Raw genomic sequence first — 15,026 nt, forward strand, 5'->3', positions numbered from 1 at the left:
TTGATGGGTAGATATGTCTGTGTTGTGCAACAACATGGACAAGCTATGATAATTGAAGTGCATCTCAGCTATCTAAATACTGAGGTTCACCAGATGTGATAAGCGTTGTACAAGATAAATTGCTACTTTGGCATTCAGAACTTAGTATAAATAGAATAACTCTTGTCTTCATCAATAAATCTTTAGTTTTTATGTCTGATCTTATTCAAATAAGTCTTTTCTTGTTTTTTATAATATCGAACATTTTTTATAAGCTACAAATAATAATCCTTTTATTCTTTGTGCTTAACAAACAGGTTTATACTGTTTGAACCATTGTTGACCAAGAATAAGATCAAATTTAGTATCAAACACATAAGCCTGTATACGTTGACCAACACCATTAGCCGAGACCGAGAATTCCACTTTTTCCTTGATAACAGAGACTTGTCCATTGGCAGTTTCAACCTCATGTTTAGACTGTAATGGTGTGATTTTCATAGTTATAGGATTAACCAGTTTAGGGTTAATCACTACGGCCCAACTGATGTTCTCATGAGAACATTGATGCGCTCATATGAGAATCTATTTGATGTTCTCAAATGAGCACATCGATGTTCCCGAAAGGCGAAAAATGCTCTCATATGGGAACATCGGCGTTCCTAAAGATCTATTATAAGTCGGCCGATGTTCTTATGAGAACATCCGAAATGTTCCCATGTGAGCACATCCATATTCTTATATGAGCACATCGATTTTCAGAAATTTGAAAAAAAAGAATGCTCCTAACGGGGTCGAACCCACAACCTATCGGTTGTGGATCTGACGTTCTTCCCACTAAACTACTCGAATATCTTAATGAAATATATTCTTTTACTTTAATAAGTAGTTATTAGGTAATTTTAAATTGCCATTTTCTCGTGCAATATATAATACGTTTAGTAATTTTATGAATCTTACAGATAATAAAAGTCTCTCTGTTGCCTACAATATTATAGTTTAGCTATTAAAACCATTTTATTCATGTGGAAAACTACACCTTCTCAAATGAGAACATCAATGTGCTCATGAGAACATCGATGTTCCCAAAAGAGCGCATCGATGTTCTTTGAGAACATCAGTTGGGCCGTAGTGAATATATTTCGAGCTAGCACCTGTTGCAGTAAAAAGGGGGTGAAAAAGCAGGTAGAATACTGTTAAAATCCTTCTTTATTTGAAATTAGGATAATGTGCAATAAAATGTATATTCTACGTCTCTATTTATACTATTTGGTTTATATCTCTTATCTGGCAGCAGTTTAGTAGTTGCCAGTGATTCCATTACTTTATATATTTTTGTTGGGTCATTTAGTTGTTGATCTGATGGATCAAGAACGGTATTTCAATATATGGTTTTTGAATCATGCGTAAAGAATAGCTCTTTATTGTTGAGCCTGTATCCTTTTTAGGTATATTTATGTTACAACACATTACAATACCCTTGACATTTACTTTAGTATCTGTCATCTCTTATTTTAGAGCATTTAACCCTTGCTATCATCATGCTAATACTATTATTATGCATGTCTATCTGCTGATGGTAGCATGGTTTGATTGAGATGACATTTATTTTGGGTTTTGTTTATGATGGGAATCTAGTCTAGTTCACTTCATGCCTCCCCGCTAAACGCAAACAAGATTTGCGTTGACCCGGTATGCAGCAAATTTAGAAGACTTAAATTCGAAATGAAATCAGAGATATTGGAAAGGAAAAAATTATGTATTATGTATATATATATATATATATATATTTAAAGAGATATTTTAGGTAGGATATTATTTAGATTTCGTATTTCTTGCACGTTTTTGGCGGCGAGTATTTGTTTGAGGCAATTTTGTTTGGCGTTTCTTAGATTTGTTGATAGTATTCTTAATTGAAGTATCATTGATTTCTTTTCTAGATGCCTCTCGTCTTTCAAGTTCTTTCATTTTCTTCCAGTAATTGGTAATAGGAGTAGGTGTGGAGAATAGATCAGGGGTAAGCCAGTCATTCTCTCTTTCACCGTAACCACACCATTTGGTCAGATATTCGTATGTGCCATCGGGGAGCACTCGATGATCACGAATTTCTTCTACCTCATATACTTGCGCTTCCAATGCTGTTTCGTCTAATGAGACAACTTTTAATTCAGAGGGCGTATATTCACGATGTAGCAATTCGCTAGTATCATCTTTTAGTACATACGTTCCTGCTTGAGTACGTCGCACCACAATATATGGTCCTGAATATAGCGGGGCTAGTTTATTCGATCGACCTTCTGCGTAACGTACCATTACAGGTGTACCAGCTGGAATATCTTCGATTATGTAGTGTTTCTTGTTGAATTTCTCGCGATATATTTTAGCCAATTCATCAGTTCGTTGTTGTATAGCAGGAAAGACAATGTCATTCATAGTTTCAGCTCTTTTTTGTAGCTCTTCCAGTGTCAATGCTTTCCTGTTATTTCTATTAATTTTCTTAGGGTCCAATGTTACTTGTCTTGCAAACATCAAGCTGAAAGGGGTGCTTGCTGTTCGATCACGGACTTTCATGTTTATAGCTAGTTGTACAATAGGCAAACGGTTATCCCAGTTTCTGGTGTCATTCCCACACATTTTCCTTAGTGTTGCAGTTACAGTTTTCACAGAATTTTCACTATGACCATTTCCCTGTGCGTAGTAAGGAGTGCTTTGTATCATGCCAATGTTTAATGATTTATAGATGTATTCTGATAGTTGAGATTTGAATTCTCTTCCATTATCAGATAAGGTAACATTCACTGCTAAACCATAATCTCCATAGATTGAGGCCAAGGTGTTAGCGATTGTGTCACTTTGTTTGTTTGGTGTAGGACGAGCAATGATGTATTTGGTACAGATGTCTACAACCACAAGAATATAACAATTGCCTTTTTCCGTTACTGGTAAGGGTCCAATCATATCCATGCTAATGAAATCAAATGGTTCATACGACACTACACTTCTTGCTGGGTTGAATCCTTTCTTTGCAATATTATGCAATTGACATTCCTTACAAGACAGCAAAAGTTCTTTGGCGTCCTTATAGATGGAGTTCCAATGAAGACCATGATAAGTGTGAATGTGTTTAACCACAGCCGCAATCCCAAAATGTCCTACCTTATGTGCATCTTGGATGATCTTTTTACGATCTTGTTGAGGTGGACAAACATAATCAGTTGTGGTTTGTTTAAATTCTTTGCTACTGAGCTTTATCGCTAGGACATTTAGATTGGGGTCTTTGGAATGAACTTCCTTTTGTTTAACGATTTTGTTCCCGGTAGTTCTTCGTAGCAGGATTAGCTTGTGTAGTTTCTTAATCTGTTGTTCATATTCATCAGCTAGCTCTTCATCTTCGGTTATGGCAGGGTACAATCTCGATAGTCGGTCAGCAAGAATGTTTTCCATTCCTTTGATGTGAGCTACTGAGAAATTGTATTCTCCTAAAATTTCCAGATACCCTTGAAGAGTGCTGTTCAGTGTTGATGATGTAAAAAGATACGTTAGGGCCAAATGATCACATAAAACAGTTATATCATTGTGCCCCCATAATAAAGCTTTGTATTTTTCAAAACCAAACACAATGGCTGCAGTTTCTCTTCGGTTAGTAGTCCAATTTCGTTCTGCACTATTCAAAGATCTGCTTGCGAATGCTATATGCTTAATGCGTCCCATTTCATCCTTTTGGAATAGACAGGCTGATATTCCCAGAACGCTGGCGTCAGTTTGCATGAAGTATGGCTTTGATGGATTAGGTGCATAAAGGATTTGACTAGACATGAGTATTTGTTTGATTCTTTGGAGTCTATCAGTATGTAAGGATGTCCATTTTGCAGTGATTTTTTTCTCATTTCGTAGAATGTCAATAGGAGCAGCTATTTTAGACAGCATTGGACAGTAGTTTCTTAAATGGCTGATAATACCCATAAGACTACGGACCTGTTTCGTTGTCTTTGGGATTTCCCATGTCTCAATGTTTGATAGTCTTTTTGTATCAATTTTTGTGGTATCTTTACTGATGATGAATCCAAGCAGATAGACACTTGTTTGGAAGAATGAACATTTATCTGTATTGATACGTAGATTTACTCTACTCAATCTCCTTACCACTAAATTAACCATTAGTGCATTAAATTCTGCGTTTCTAGCATACACCACGATATCGTCTAAGTAGTGGCAGACTCCTGCTTGGATTTCATTGCCAATTTGAGTGGTGTCTTTGTTTTGTTTTATGTATAATTTCTTTACTTCATCTTTCAACTCTTGTTCAATGCCATCGAATAAAACGCTCATTGTATAGACAAACTGGCTTACAAGGAATTTTAATCCAAAAGGGGCTCTGGTCCATTGGTACGTCAGATTGTTATGACTAAATATGAGGCAACGTCTTGATTCTGGTGATACAGGAAATGCAAAATAAGCTTGCTTTAGATCCAAAACACTTATGACATTAGCGTTACCAACAACCTTGCTGAAGATTTCATCTATTTTTGGTACAGCAAAGTTCTCACGACAGTCTTTATCCGAGATGGCAGCATTTATTCTTCTTAAATCGCAACAGATTCGAAGCTTGCTAGTTTTCCCGGTGAGTGGATCACGTTTAGGTACAGCCAATAAAGGTGAGTGAAAGGTTGGATCAGGTTTGGTACGCTCGACAATGCCATCTTTTAGCCATTCTTCTAGCTGTGATTTGATTTCTGCATTTGCATTTACCGCTAATGGATATTGTCGAACGAAACAATCACTGGGATCCGAAATTTTGATTCTTACAACTGATTCTGGCATTGTACATGCTGCATCACTTGGGATAACCCTGTTTTCGTCCAAAGCTGATTGAATTTGTGCTAGCAATTCTTTTCTTTCGCTTGGAGTACCATAATCAGCCTTTTCAGGATTGAATTTGTTTTGTTGATCGTGATTTATATCCTCAAACTGCTTCATTTCTTTGTCCTTTTCTGAATCAGGAAATTTATATGCTACTCCTTGCAGGTAGATATTCAATTTGGGTAGAATATCGACACCAAGTAATACATCAAATTCAGTAGACAACTCATCATTAAATTTAATGACCTCGAATTCATGAGCGAATTTGATATTGTTTGTATAAGTTACTTCCATAGGTTCAGTTTTACCAATTCTTGTTACCGTACTGTTCTTGTTATCATCATTTACAGACAAGAAATTGAGAAAGCCATTTGTTTTATACGTTTGTATGTTTGAAAACAATTTATTTAATATGCTTTTATTGATGAAACTAATATCCGATCCGGGATCCACTTTTCCGATGATTCTTCTACCATTTAATAGAAGAGGCGTGATTAGTTTCATGTTGTTTTTGCTTTCGTTTGTCTTTTTAGACTTACATTTGTAAATTTCGTTTTCATATGCTTCTTTTAAAGCTTGGGTCATCACGTCAGTTTCATTTTCTTCTTTAGTATCAGAAGTAGTAGACACGGACAATACGTTGATTCCATCACCAGCGCCCTTTTGGCGTTTGGCCATTCGATATTCTTCACAAGTATGGCCATGCTTCCAGGGGCGACCACAATGGCGGCAAGGGTTAGGGTTCTTGGTAGTAGCCCTATTGGGCAGATTTCGATCACCAAGCATTCTTGCCTTTGGCAAAGCAGAAGATGTGGTGGCAGATGAGCCTGAGGTAGCAACAATAGGGGGTTCAACAGAGCCAAACTTGCGCTTGGTGTCCTTTCCTAGCATCAATGATTGGGGAGTCTTTTCACCAAGAAGATCTACGGCAGCATTGTGAATTTCCGTGGTAGTCCAGGCTTGTCTCTTGGTATTTGAAAGGAGCACAGTACAAATGTTCAGTTGCCAGGACTCGGGTAAAGACAACAAAAAGACATCACCAATTGTCAAATCACCACGATGATAGCCGGCCTCACCAACAGTGCGGAAGAAACGATTGGAATATTCATCGACGGATTCATGGAACCCAATTTCCATATTCATCACAGCACGACGCTTATGTATTCTTGAAACTACTGTCCCAAACTTCTTGCTGAAAACCAACTTGACATCGTGCCAGACATTGCACTTCATGACCACCGTTTTCATCCAGTCATCCAATTCATACGACAACGTGAGGGGAATGTACTTGCGCCATACGGTTTCGATGTCTTGGCCAGAAGAATACACAATTTTTTCGAATTCTGAGAGGAAATGATCAACAGAACGATATGCCTCCTCATGTGGAAATGGTTTAGCTTTGTTATCCTCCAGTTGAAATTTGGGAAGATCTCTCTTGGAAATTTTTAAGCCAGTGGACGATGAGTTAGCGGCAGCGGAAGCCTTGGTGGCAGCAGCAGTAGCAGTAGCAGCAGCCTTGAGACCATCGGTAAGTGTTTTGACATGCTTGTCTAAATTGTTTACTTTTTCACGGAGTAGGTTGGCTTCATCAACATTGACATTGGAATGGCTCAGAGCTTTCAAGTATGCTATTTGCGCATTTTCCTTTTGGAGTAGAACCTTCTTCAGAACTTCAGTCAACGTTGGCGGCTTCGTAACAGGTGGAGCAGGTTGTGGTGAGGTAGCGTCAGGGTTGACAATTTCTTCACCTTTAGTGGATATAGTGGGCGCAGGAGACGGGGTGCCAACGAGGTTTGTATACGGGTCAGCCGCGAGATCCATCTCATTGAGGCGTTCAGTTGTTGCAGAAACTGAGGCAGGTAAGGATGCGTTGCCATCCTCCATGATGACGTCCTCTTCCATGGGATTAGGTGAGCCAGCACGAGATGACAGTGGGGAGTTACCAGACAGAACAGACGACATAACGAAATCAATGATTGATTGTAACAGTAAAAAATGCAGTAAAAAGGGGGTAAAAAAGCAGGTAGAATACTGTTAAAATCCTTCTTTATTCGAAATTAGGATAATGTGCAATAAAATGTATATTCTACGTCTCTATTTATATTATTTGGTTTATATCTCTTATCTGGCAGCAGTTTAGTAGTTGCCAGTGATTCCATTACTTTATATATTTTTGTTGGGTCATTTAGTTGTTGATCTGATGGATCAAGAACGGTATTTCAATATATGGTTTTTGAATCATGCGTAAAGAATAGCTCTTTATTGTTGAGCCTGTATCCTTTTTAGGTATATTTATGTTACAACACATTACAATACCCTTGACATTTACTTTAGTATCTGTCATCTCTTATTTTAGAGCATTTAACCCTTGCTATCATCATGCTAATACTATTATTATGCATGTCTATCTGCTGATGGTAGCATGGTTTGATTGAGATGACATTTATTTTGGGTTTTGTTTATGATGGGAATCTAGTCTAGTTCACTTCACCTGTATCCAATAGTACTTTGATAGGCTTGTTGAAGCAATCACGAGTTCCATCATTAAAGTAAAGATTAAAAGAGTACAATGGCAAATCCGTGGTGGCTTTATTGAACTTTTTTAAATTAAACAAGTAGTTATTGTCAGCCTTTAGATCGTCCGCCTCGTGATCGCTATCAAGATTTAACAGATCAACATCATTATTACCAGTCTTGGGAACAGTATCTCCTACTTTGATACTGTTGAAGGATCTCTTATTAGAGCGTGCCTGATCTCCCCCCTCGTCAGACACGCTCACTCTTTTAAATGCTTTTTAAAAGAGCCACCATAATAGCGTTTTCCACCACCACGACCATTAGTACGAGGGCTGGGGCACTCACCTTGCATGTGTCCCCAACCTTGACAATTGTAACATTTAATGTTGGTATTGTTTCTGTGTTTGTTACCAGCATTAAAATTACGTCGACCGCCAGGAACACCATTAATAGCGTTGACTAGTTCACAGATTGCATCCAAATCCATCGATTCATACTGAGGTTGAGGTACATTCGGTCTAATAGGTTGAACTACCTCTCCTTCATCAGCATCTTCGACGGTAAGAACCAAACGCTGAGCTTCTTCCAGCGATTTGGGAAAATGAGATCGCACAGCATGACGAAGAGGTTGTTTTAGTCCTCTCACAAACTTGTCTTGAGCTACACCAGGCGTCATATCCGGGATATGTAACAGTAGACGTCTAAATGCGTTGATATAACTCGTAACATTCGAGACTGGGACCAGATTAGCCATACCATCGCGCATCTTGGCAATGGCATCAATTGGTATGAATTCATCACGCAATGCCGTCTTGAACGTTTCCCAATCTTGTGGTGTATGCTCACTATCAAAGGCACTCATCTGTGAGTACCACAATTGAGCATCATTTCGCAACAGAGAAAGTCCAACCAAAAACTTTTCTTGGGTGTTTTCAATCTTTACCAAGGAGAAATACAACTCCAAAGAGTAAATCCATGCGTTTAGAACAATAGCGTCTCTTTCACCATTAAAAACATCGGGTTCACGGACCTTGCGAACGTAACCAGAGTTGTTACCAACAATATTTGCACTTGCCATAGTAATATCTTTGTTCATAGACTTGTAGAAAACCAGAGAAAATCAGAGAGAACCAGAGAAACTTGTAGAGAAACCAATAACGAGCGTCAAGAGAACCTTGAAAAATAAGCTTGAGAGATAATCTTTAAAATAACCTTGAGAAATAACTTTGTAACTTGAATTTGTTTTTGTCCTGCTGCTACCAGTTGTCGTCTTGATAGATAGATCCAATGGTAGGAGTTAACAAATAACTTAGAGTGTAAGTAATAGATTTGCGATTATGTTCGAAGATACTGTTTATTGATTGTATTTACAACTTATATTTATACTATTTCTACGATCGATAATTACTTAATCAATAGAACTTTCGAGTAGATATAATACTTGATATAGCAACTGATAATCAGATCAATGTCTGCTGCTATCAGTTTCCAGAACCTTCGAATATGTGCTGGCGCCTTTTAGTTGCTTTGTTTAAATTTGGCTTAAAACTAAACTTAGGCACGACAAAAGCATCAAATTGCCTTCTTGGCTCAGTTGGCAGAGCGTCTGCCTAGTAAGCAGAAGGTCAACAGTTCGATTCTGTTAGCAGGCATTTATTTTTTCACACTCCGCAAAAAGGAATATGGAGTGTCACTTTTTGGCTTTGGAACATTGTAGGTTGAATGTTTGAAAATTGTCGCTCTTCTCTTTGAAAGCAACATTTAGTTTTTCTTGTGAAAACGCCTAAATGTTTCCTTCTGCCATTATAAAGGCAGTAATTTTTTTTGAATACTCCCTAGAAAGTGTAAACTTTCGAATCTGACTGAAATGCTGACCATTGTAAGCTGCTTGAAGCATACAAAGAAATCCCAAATGTGTAATTCATTGGTAAGCAGGCGGCTCCAACAACTGTGGTATTGCGTTTATTCATCCAGTCATTGCATGGCAATGCAGAATTTGTACTTGCTTAAACCATAGTTTCTCCTGTTGTTGGCTCTGAACAGATAATCTTCTCCATTTGCTTTGCTCTAAAGTAATCAGCCAAAGATCGAATAATAATAAACCAGCCAACCATCATTAGAAAATAAGCAACGATATCAGCATCTGCGCTATCTTCTTTTGACGATGATGAGGAATCTGATTTTGTTGTACCATCTTGCTGGTCTCCATAATAATAATCGTCGTCTTCTAATGTACCACCTATCCGGATCAAAAAGAGTAAATTAGTATGCTGGTTACACACATGATATGCTTTAATTGATGTGTACATACGACTACGAATATAAAATCCAGTTTGCACCAGAGATATGCCAAGACCTGCCCGTGATCCTTGCTAGAATTAAACGAATGTGAATAATCAAAAAACATGGCGTGAAATAGGCTTGCAAACCTTTGATGCGTGCGATGTATGTAACAAGTAAGTCAACATGAATCCGACAAATTGGAAACTTGCAGATACTAAACGCTCTTGTCAGTATATATGATGATCACAAGAACGGAATCAAAACTTACTTAACAGATTCCAAAAGAAAGCAAATATGCTTCCAACAGGCATACCCTCGACAAGAACAATGTCGCCCATACCTGCTGGTGCAATGATTGTAGTTTGCCAATAAGGTGGTGTCGCATCAGCAGCAGCTTCTTCATATGTCTATTGCAAGTGATAATCAGTGGCTCCTTTCTTGAATGTATAAATATCCATTAATTTATATTTACAGGAGGAGTTTCATCCAATTTACTACTCTCTGTCTCTGGTTTAGCTGACATGTTTGCAAAGACACCATCCGTAGACACTGGCAAAACGGCTGGTGTGCCTCTTTGGTTATTTGTTGGCTGATGTGATTGTTGTTGTTGTGTATATTGTGTATGTGGCTGAGAAGAATTTGTAAGAGAAGCTAAGGTGATATGATCATGATCATCATCGTCACCGTCGCTTTGCTCGTTATGATGGTATTGTAATAATCTATCAGTTGCAGCAGTATGCTCATCGTCATCAAAAGATTCCCCAAACGAATCTTGCAAATCATTCTGTTGCTGACTTGTAGCAGAGGACGAGGCGTCGTAATGGTGGTTATCTTGGTCTGTTGAAGATAGCTACATGATACTTGCTATTAGCGAGTCTATCCATGACGATAAGATATCCCTTTACAATTAGATGACGCTTACTTTCTGGTATCGAGTCGACATTGTATATGTGTATTTTTTTGTTACAAATAAATTATAAGAGAATTAAAAGAAAAGCTTCGTTTATTGAATAAAAAAGGGGCCAAGCAAATATAATGTGAGCAAAAGCCATCTTGTAGGCTGACCAATGCGAATTGAACACCAGATTACCAAATTTCAGTATAGTATTTTACCTTTCTATGGATCAATGTCGAAACTACGCATTGAAAGAACAAGCACCAAGTTCATCTCCTATCATGCTATCCATTACGCACATATTCACAACAAGACCAAGACGCTAATTGGTTGACTATGTAGCGCTAATAATCAAGCCATGTACCTGTCTTTTGCTCATTTAATTTTTGATACCTTTCATATATATATATTTTTTTTTACCCCTGAATCCAATAATCTTGGCTCTCATTTCGCATTTAGGCCATGAGCCCTTTTGATCTGCCAATGTCAATGTAAGAACATGCCAGCAATGCGATAGCTCTGTTGTTTTAATGCTTTGAAGTATTGAATTTACAGCGAAATGTAATATATGTCTTTGTGCCTACAAGATGGACAGCAGAATATAGAAACGCTGTAATCGTTTTCTCTCGGAATAAACAACTGGTAATCTATTCAACATGGCACAAATTAATTCTCCAAATCCTCGGCATAGTGGCAAATTAAATTTCTACATGGAGAATCACCGAGAATTTCGGTTGCCATGCTTTGATGCAAGTATTACTCTCTGATGTTATACATGCCATTTCGAAATCACTGCTATCATTCTGCATCTGTAGGAAATCTCACAATGCTTGGATTACGACTCAGTCATTGGATCCATGCTCAACTGGAGTATGAAATTTATTTGTTGATCAATTTAAACGTAATGAAAAGCATTTCATTTGTTCTAGGGTTTTTTATTAAATCTTGATGGAGCAAGATTATATAAGGGACAAGAAGGTATCATTGGTAAAAATGCAATATATCTATAATTTTAAGGCAAAGGAAAAAAAAAAAGTCTAGAATAGTTGGTAAATCTGCAAGAGGGAGGGGAGGGGGAGGCAGTGAAAGAGAGGTTGATAAAACGTACATATAGAAAGATGTCGATAAATAAGATAGCAGGTAATAGAATATATATATATAGAGTCTATGTATGATATGTAAAAAGAGTAATAATGATAAGGAACGACTTGAAAACGAAGGGAAATACAGCTGCTTTCTCGGAGAAGACACAAAACAGGGCCCATTTACTTTAGCGTATGGCCCTCATCTAATAATACAGTGTTCTGAGCAGATGTAGCAGCAGCGCCCAGTAGAGATCGTTTTACCCGTTTCAACATGGATTTATAATGATATCGGCTTGTTGGTAACGATGCTGTTGCCGAAGATACCGAGATGGTTGTATTGTCTAAAAATAAAGTTGCAGATCTGTCATCATCTACCATGGACGCTGATGACGATGAGTAGTCTAACGATGAGCAACTACGACGAGACATCTGCTTCAGTTTCATCAAATTCCATTTGTCTGTGAACGAAAATGAGGTAGATAATGCAGTCAGCGAACTGGTTGAAGGCGAATTGTTCACACCGAATTTCTTCTTGTTACACTGTACAGTGGAAGGCTTTGGTGTAGGCCAGCTGTTGTGATGGTGGTTGTTGCTATGGCTGTTGCTATGTTCAATGGTGTCATAGGAGCTGGAATACGAGCATGACGAGGAATCATTCGTGGAGGAGGTGGAGCAGCAAGTCGTAATCCAAGGTAGAAATGAGTTGACTCTCATTAGTTCCAGAACGGCCTCTGCAGCATCATCAAATATGTGTAAATGACAATTGCCTTGGTTGTAACTGTCCAGTATTGTCTGGCGCATATCACACGGTATATTGATTTCTTGAGGAGAATTAGGACGGATATACAGATTGATCATTTTTTCGCCTAATTGATGCTGATCTTGTTTTCTACATTCTTCATAATAATCTTGCGTTGCAATCCAAAACGCTAAATTCTCGATGCAGTATGATTGGTGTAGGTAGCTGGCAAATTCTTTAAACGCATCCGATGTTGGGTCTTCTAATATGGATTCTAATGAAGGTACGATTTGATCAGTACCAAACATGCTTGATTTGGATATGAAAATGTGAGAAGAAGGGAAAAGAAAGACAAGATAAATGGCAGTGAATTATATAACGGAATAAGAGGGGAGATTGTAGTGATAAAAAGGGATCTATAAATAAAAAAAAAATCGACCTGAATAAAAAAAAAGGGAGCCAAAGCGGTTGTGGATGTCGTTCTTTTATCACTGTTTTCTTTAAAGTTTTTCTTATTCATTTGCTTGGCCTACGACAATAAACGACACAGTTGAAATGAAGATTTGATCCATTTGCAGTGCTGAATAGCCATTTTTTTTAAAAGGTGAAAAAGAGATCATCCAGATGGAAAATGGCACTAAAGCTGTAAGATGACACAAAGAGTAATATAGGGTTTTCATTGGTGATCCATGTTGAAATCATTCGTCCATGTGCCCCCTTTTTTCTTTTGGATGATTCAAGTTACACACACAAACATCACATAACTTGTTTAGAAATACATGATTTTATTGATCGTAAGGATGATACAGTACAATGGATTCTATATTGGTTTTGGTGGTATCATACAGGAGGGATGATTTGAAATTTACTAATGGAAGCAAATTGTTTTTCTCTATAATAACGTTGCTATGATAATGATGTTGATGCTGATGATGATGGTATAATACAGTAGGGAAGCTCTTGCTTCTAAATCCCAATCTAATTCGTTTATATTTAATAGCAGTTGCAGTAGCAGCAGCGGCAGTGATAAGGGTGGGCGGTGGTGGTGTGGTGGTGGTGGTGGTGGTGGTGGTGACGGTAGTGGATGTAGCTCTGATATCGCTGCTCACTCTTCTAATGGTGGTGGTGGTGGTGTTGGGTAGAGGTGCTTGTGTGTGCTGGTCTAGACGTTCCCATCGAGTAGAGTTTGCAACAAGAAAGTCAACAAACACATGTGATTTGGGTAATAAGCTGACCAAGGATTCGAAATATGGCAAAATGAGTTGACCGAATTTCAAGCTGATGGATGGCTGTGAACAGAGCTCACGATCCATGCCTGGTGATATCGTCATCTTTCTCTTCCTTTCTTCGTCGCCCTGAGAAAAGAATTCCTGGACAATCAAATCAGACCATTGTTTAGAGATCACCCAGGGGCGCGCCATATTGCTGATATCTGCAGCATGCAACAGGATGCGACACAGACTTGTTCTGCTCTCTGCATCCAAGTTGGCAGTTGGCATCAGTGTTGTGCTGGTAGAGTGCTTGCGTTTGTTACCGCTGCTGGGGCTCCTAGCTTGCTCAATGAGATGGATCAGTTGATCTGCTTGCTTGACCAACTCAGAGTGATATGCCATGTCTGTTGATAATATCAAGTCTTTGATGGTATCTCGAACCACGTGGCTATTCGCTGTGTTGTGTTTGTTTAGCAATTCCATTGTAAGATGAACGGAATAGGTTTCAAGTGTAGATGTGCCACCGTATTTTTCTGCAAGCTCGGTTTTGGTGTTGATTTGAAAAGAATTGGTGAATCCCGGCTAGAATGTTAACTGTAAGGATGTGTGCTAGAATTCATACAACCAGTTGCTCTACTTACATGGCCGATATCGTGACACAGGGCGGCCACCAACAAGATGGATTTGTCTAAATCGGTTAGATACCTGTCTGCATTGAGGTCATGGCAGAGGTAGTACAGTATTGTCACGATATCAACGGCGTGATAGAAAGTGTGGTACGGCGCTTCTGTGTATCTGTCTGCTACGTCAATCAGGAAATCCAACAGTTGAGATACACTGAGATCAAACACCTTGTGTACATTGGAGCGAACAAACAGACTCAAAGCGTGGGCATAAAGGTCTGTGCGATTGAGTGATAAAACGTTTAATTTAAGCGACATGTCCAGCGTCAGATTTTGATGAAATTTCTATTTTAAGAGAGAGAGAGAGAGAGTCAATATCCTTCTGAGGAGAACGCAGCTCGTACAACAAGAACCAAACCTTTTCAATGTCTAATAATTGCTGTTGACTAAGCTTTGATGTGTTGAATTTAAGATCAAACATGGTGGATCATGCACTTTGGAGTGTGGAGAAGGTGCTTGTTTGTAATTGATAGAAAGAAAGAAAGAAAAAAAAAACAAAAAAAAAAGAGGGCCTATTTAAGTAAGAAATCAAAGAAATCAAGGGGTTAGGCACTGATCAGTAGGCCAGAATAAAAAAAAAGCTTAAACCCTCACTAGGCCTTGGAGTATTGGCTTTCCAAGGATTGGTTTCCTTTTTTGAAACAAATTACAATTAGCTCTCATTGGAATACACATCCCAAGACTTACCAGACAGTGAAAACGTCAACACAATGTGCTCCCAAACAGAGGGGACCAAGCCATGTTTTCTCGTCATTTTTACATGAACTACTACAT

The 15,026-nt window shown here is 38.3% G+C and overlaps 5 protein-coding genes and 1 non-coding gene across 6 annotated transcripts; 1 reads left to right on the top strand and 5 right to left on the bottom strand.

Moving 5' to 3' along the window:
* Positions 1 to 1,794: 1,794 nt before the first annotated feature.
* Positions 1,795 to 6,801, bottom strand: ATC70_008369 (uncharacterized protein; the record flags this gene model as incomplete). The annotated part of the gene is made up of 1 exon (XM_064827619.1): positions 1,795 to 6,801. The coding sequence occupies one exon, from the start codon at positions 6,799 to 6,801 to the stop codon at positions 1,795 to 1,797; it is 5,007 nt and encodes a 1,668-aa protein (XP_064686903.1).
* Positions 6,802 to 7,316: 515 nt separating this feature from the next.
* On the bottom strand, positions 7,317 to 8,452 carry COX6A_1 (Cytochrome c oxidase subunit 6A; the record flags this gene model as incomplete). The annotated part of the gene is made up of 2 exons (XM_064827620.1): positions 7,317 to 7,560; positions 7,620 to 8,452. The coding sequence occupies 2 exons, from the start codon at positions 8,450 to 8,452 to the stop codon at positions 7,317 to 7,319; spliced, it is 1,077 nt and encodes a 358-aa protein (XP_064686904.1).
* A 483-nt stretch (positions 8,453 to 8,935) lies between these two features.
* Positions 8,936 to 9,008, top strand: ATC70_008371. Its single transcript has one exon. It is a non-coding gene; the product is annotated as a tRNA-Thr (tRNA).
* A 354-nt stretch (positions 9,009 to 9,362) lies between these two features.
* On the bottom strand, positions 9,363 to 10,582 carry ATC70_008372 (uncharacterized protein; the record flags this gene model as incomplete). Its single annotated transcript, XM_064827621.1, has 6 exons — positions 9,363 to 9,595; positions 9,668 to 9,728; positions 9,786 to 9,853; positions 9,908 to 10,046; positions 10,112 to 10,489; positions 10,562 to 10,582. The coding sequence occupies 6 exons, from the start codon at positions 10,580 to 10,582 to the stop codon at positions 9,363 to 9,365; spliced, it is 900 nt and encodes a 299-aa protein (XP_064686905.1).
* A 1,217-nt stretch (positions 10,583 to 11,799) lies between these two features.
* ATC70_008373 (uncharacterized protein) lies at positions 11,800 to 12,666 on the bottom strand (the record flags this gene model as incomplete). Its single annotated transcript, XM_064827622.1, has 1 exon — positions 11,800 to 12,666. One exon carries the CDS (start codon positions 12,664 to 12,666, stop codon positions 11,800 to 11,802), a length of 867 nt encoding a protein of 288 aa, XP_064686906.1.
* A 477-nt stretch (positions 12,667 to 13,143) lies between these two features.
* ATC70_008374 (uncharacterized protein) lies at positions 13,144 to 14,510 on the bottom strand (the record flags this gene model as incomplete). Its single annotated transcript, XM_064827623.1, has 2 exons — positions 13,144 to 14,151; positions 14,211 to 14,510. The coding sequence occupies 2 exons, from the start codon at positions 14,508 to 14,510 to the stop codon at positions 13,144 to 13,146; spliced, it is 1,308 nt and encodes a 435-aa protein (XP_064686907.1).
* Positions 14,511 to 15,026: the final 516 nt, after the last annotated feature.

Source organism: Mucor velutinosus (assembly GCF_035048745.1).
Source record: "Mucor velutinosus strain NIH1002 chromosome Unknown tig00001561, whole genome shotgun sequence".
Classification (NCBI taxonomy): domain Eukaryota; kingdom Fungi; phylum Mucoromycota; class Mucoromycetes; order Mucorales; family Mucoraceae; genus Mucor; species Mucor velutinosus.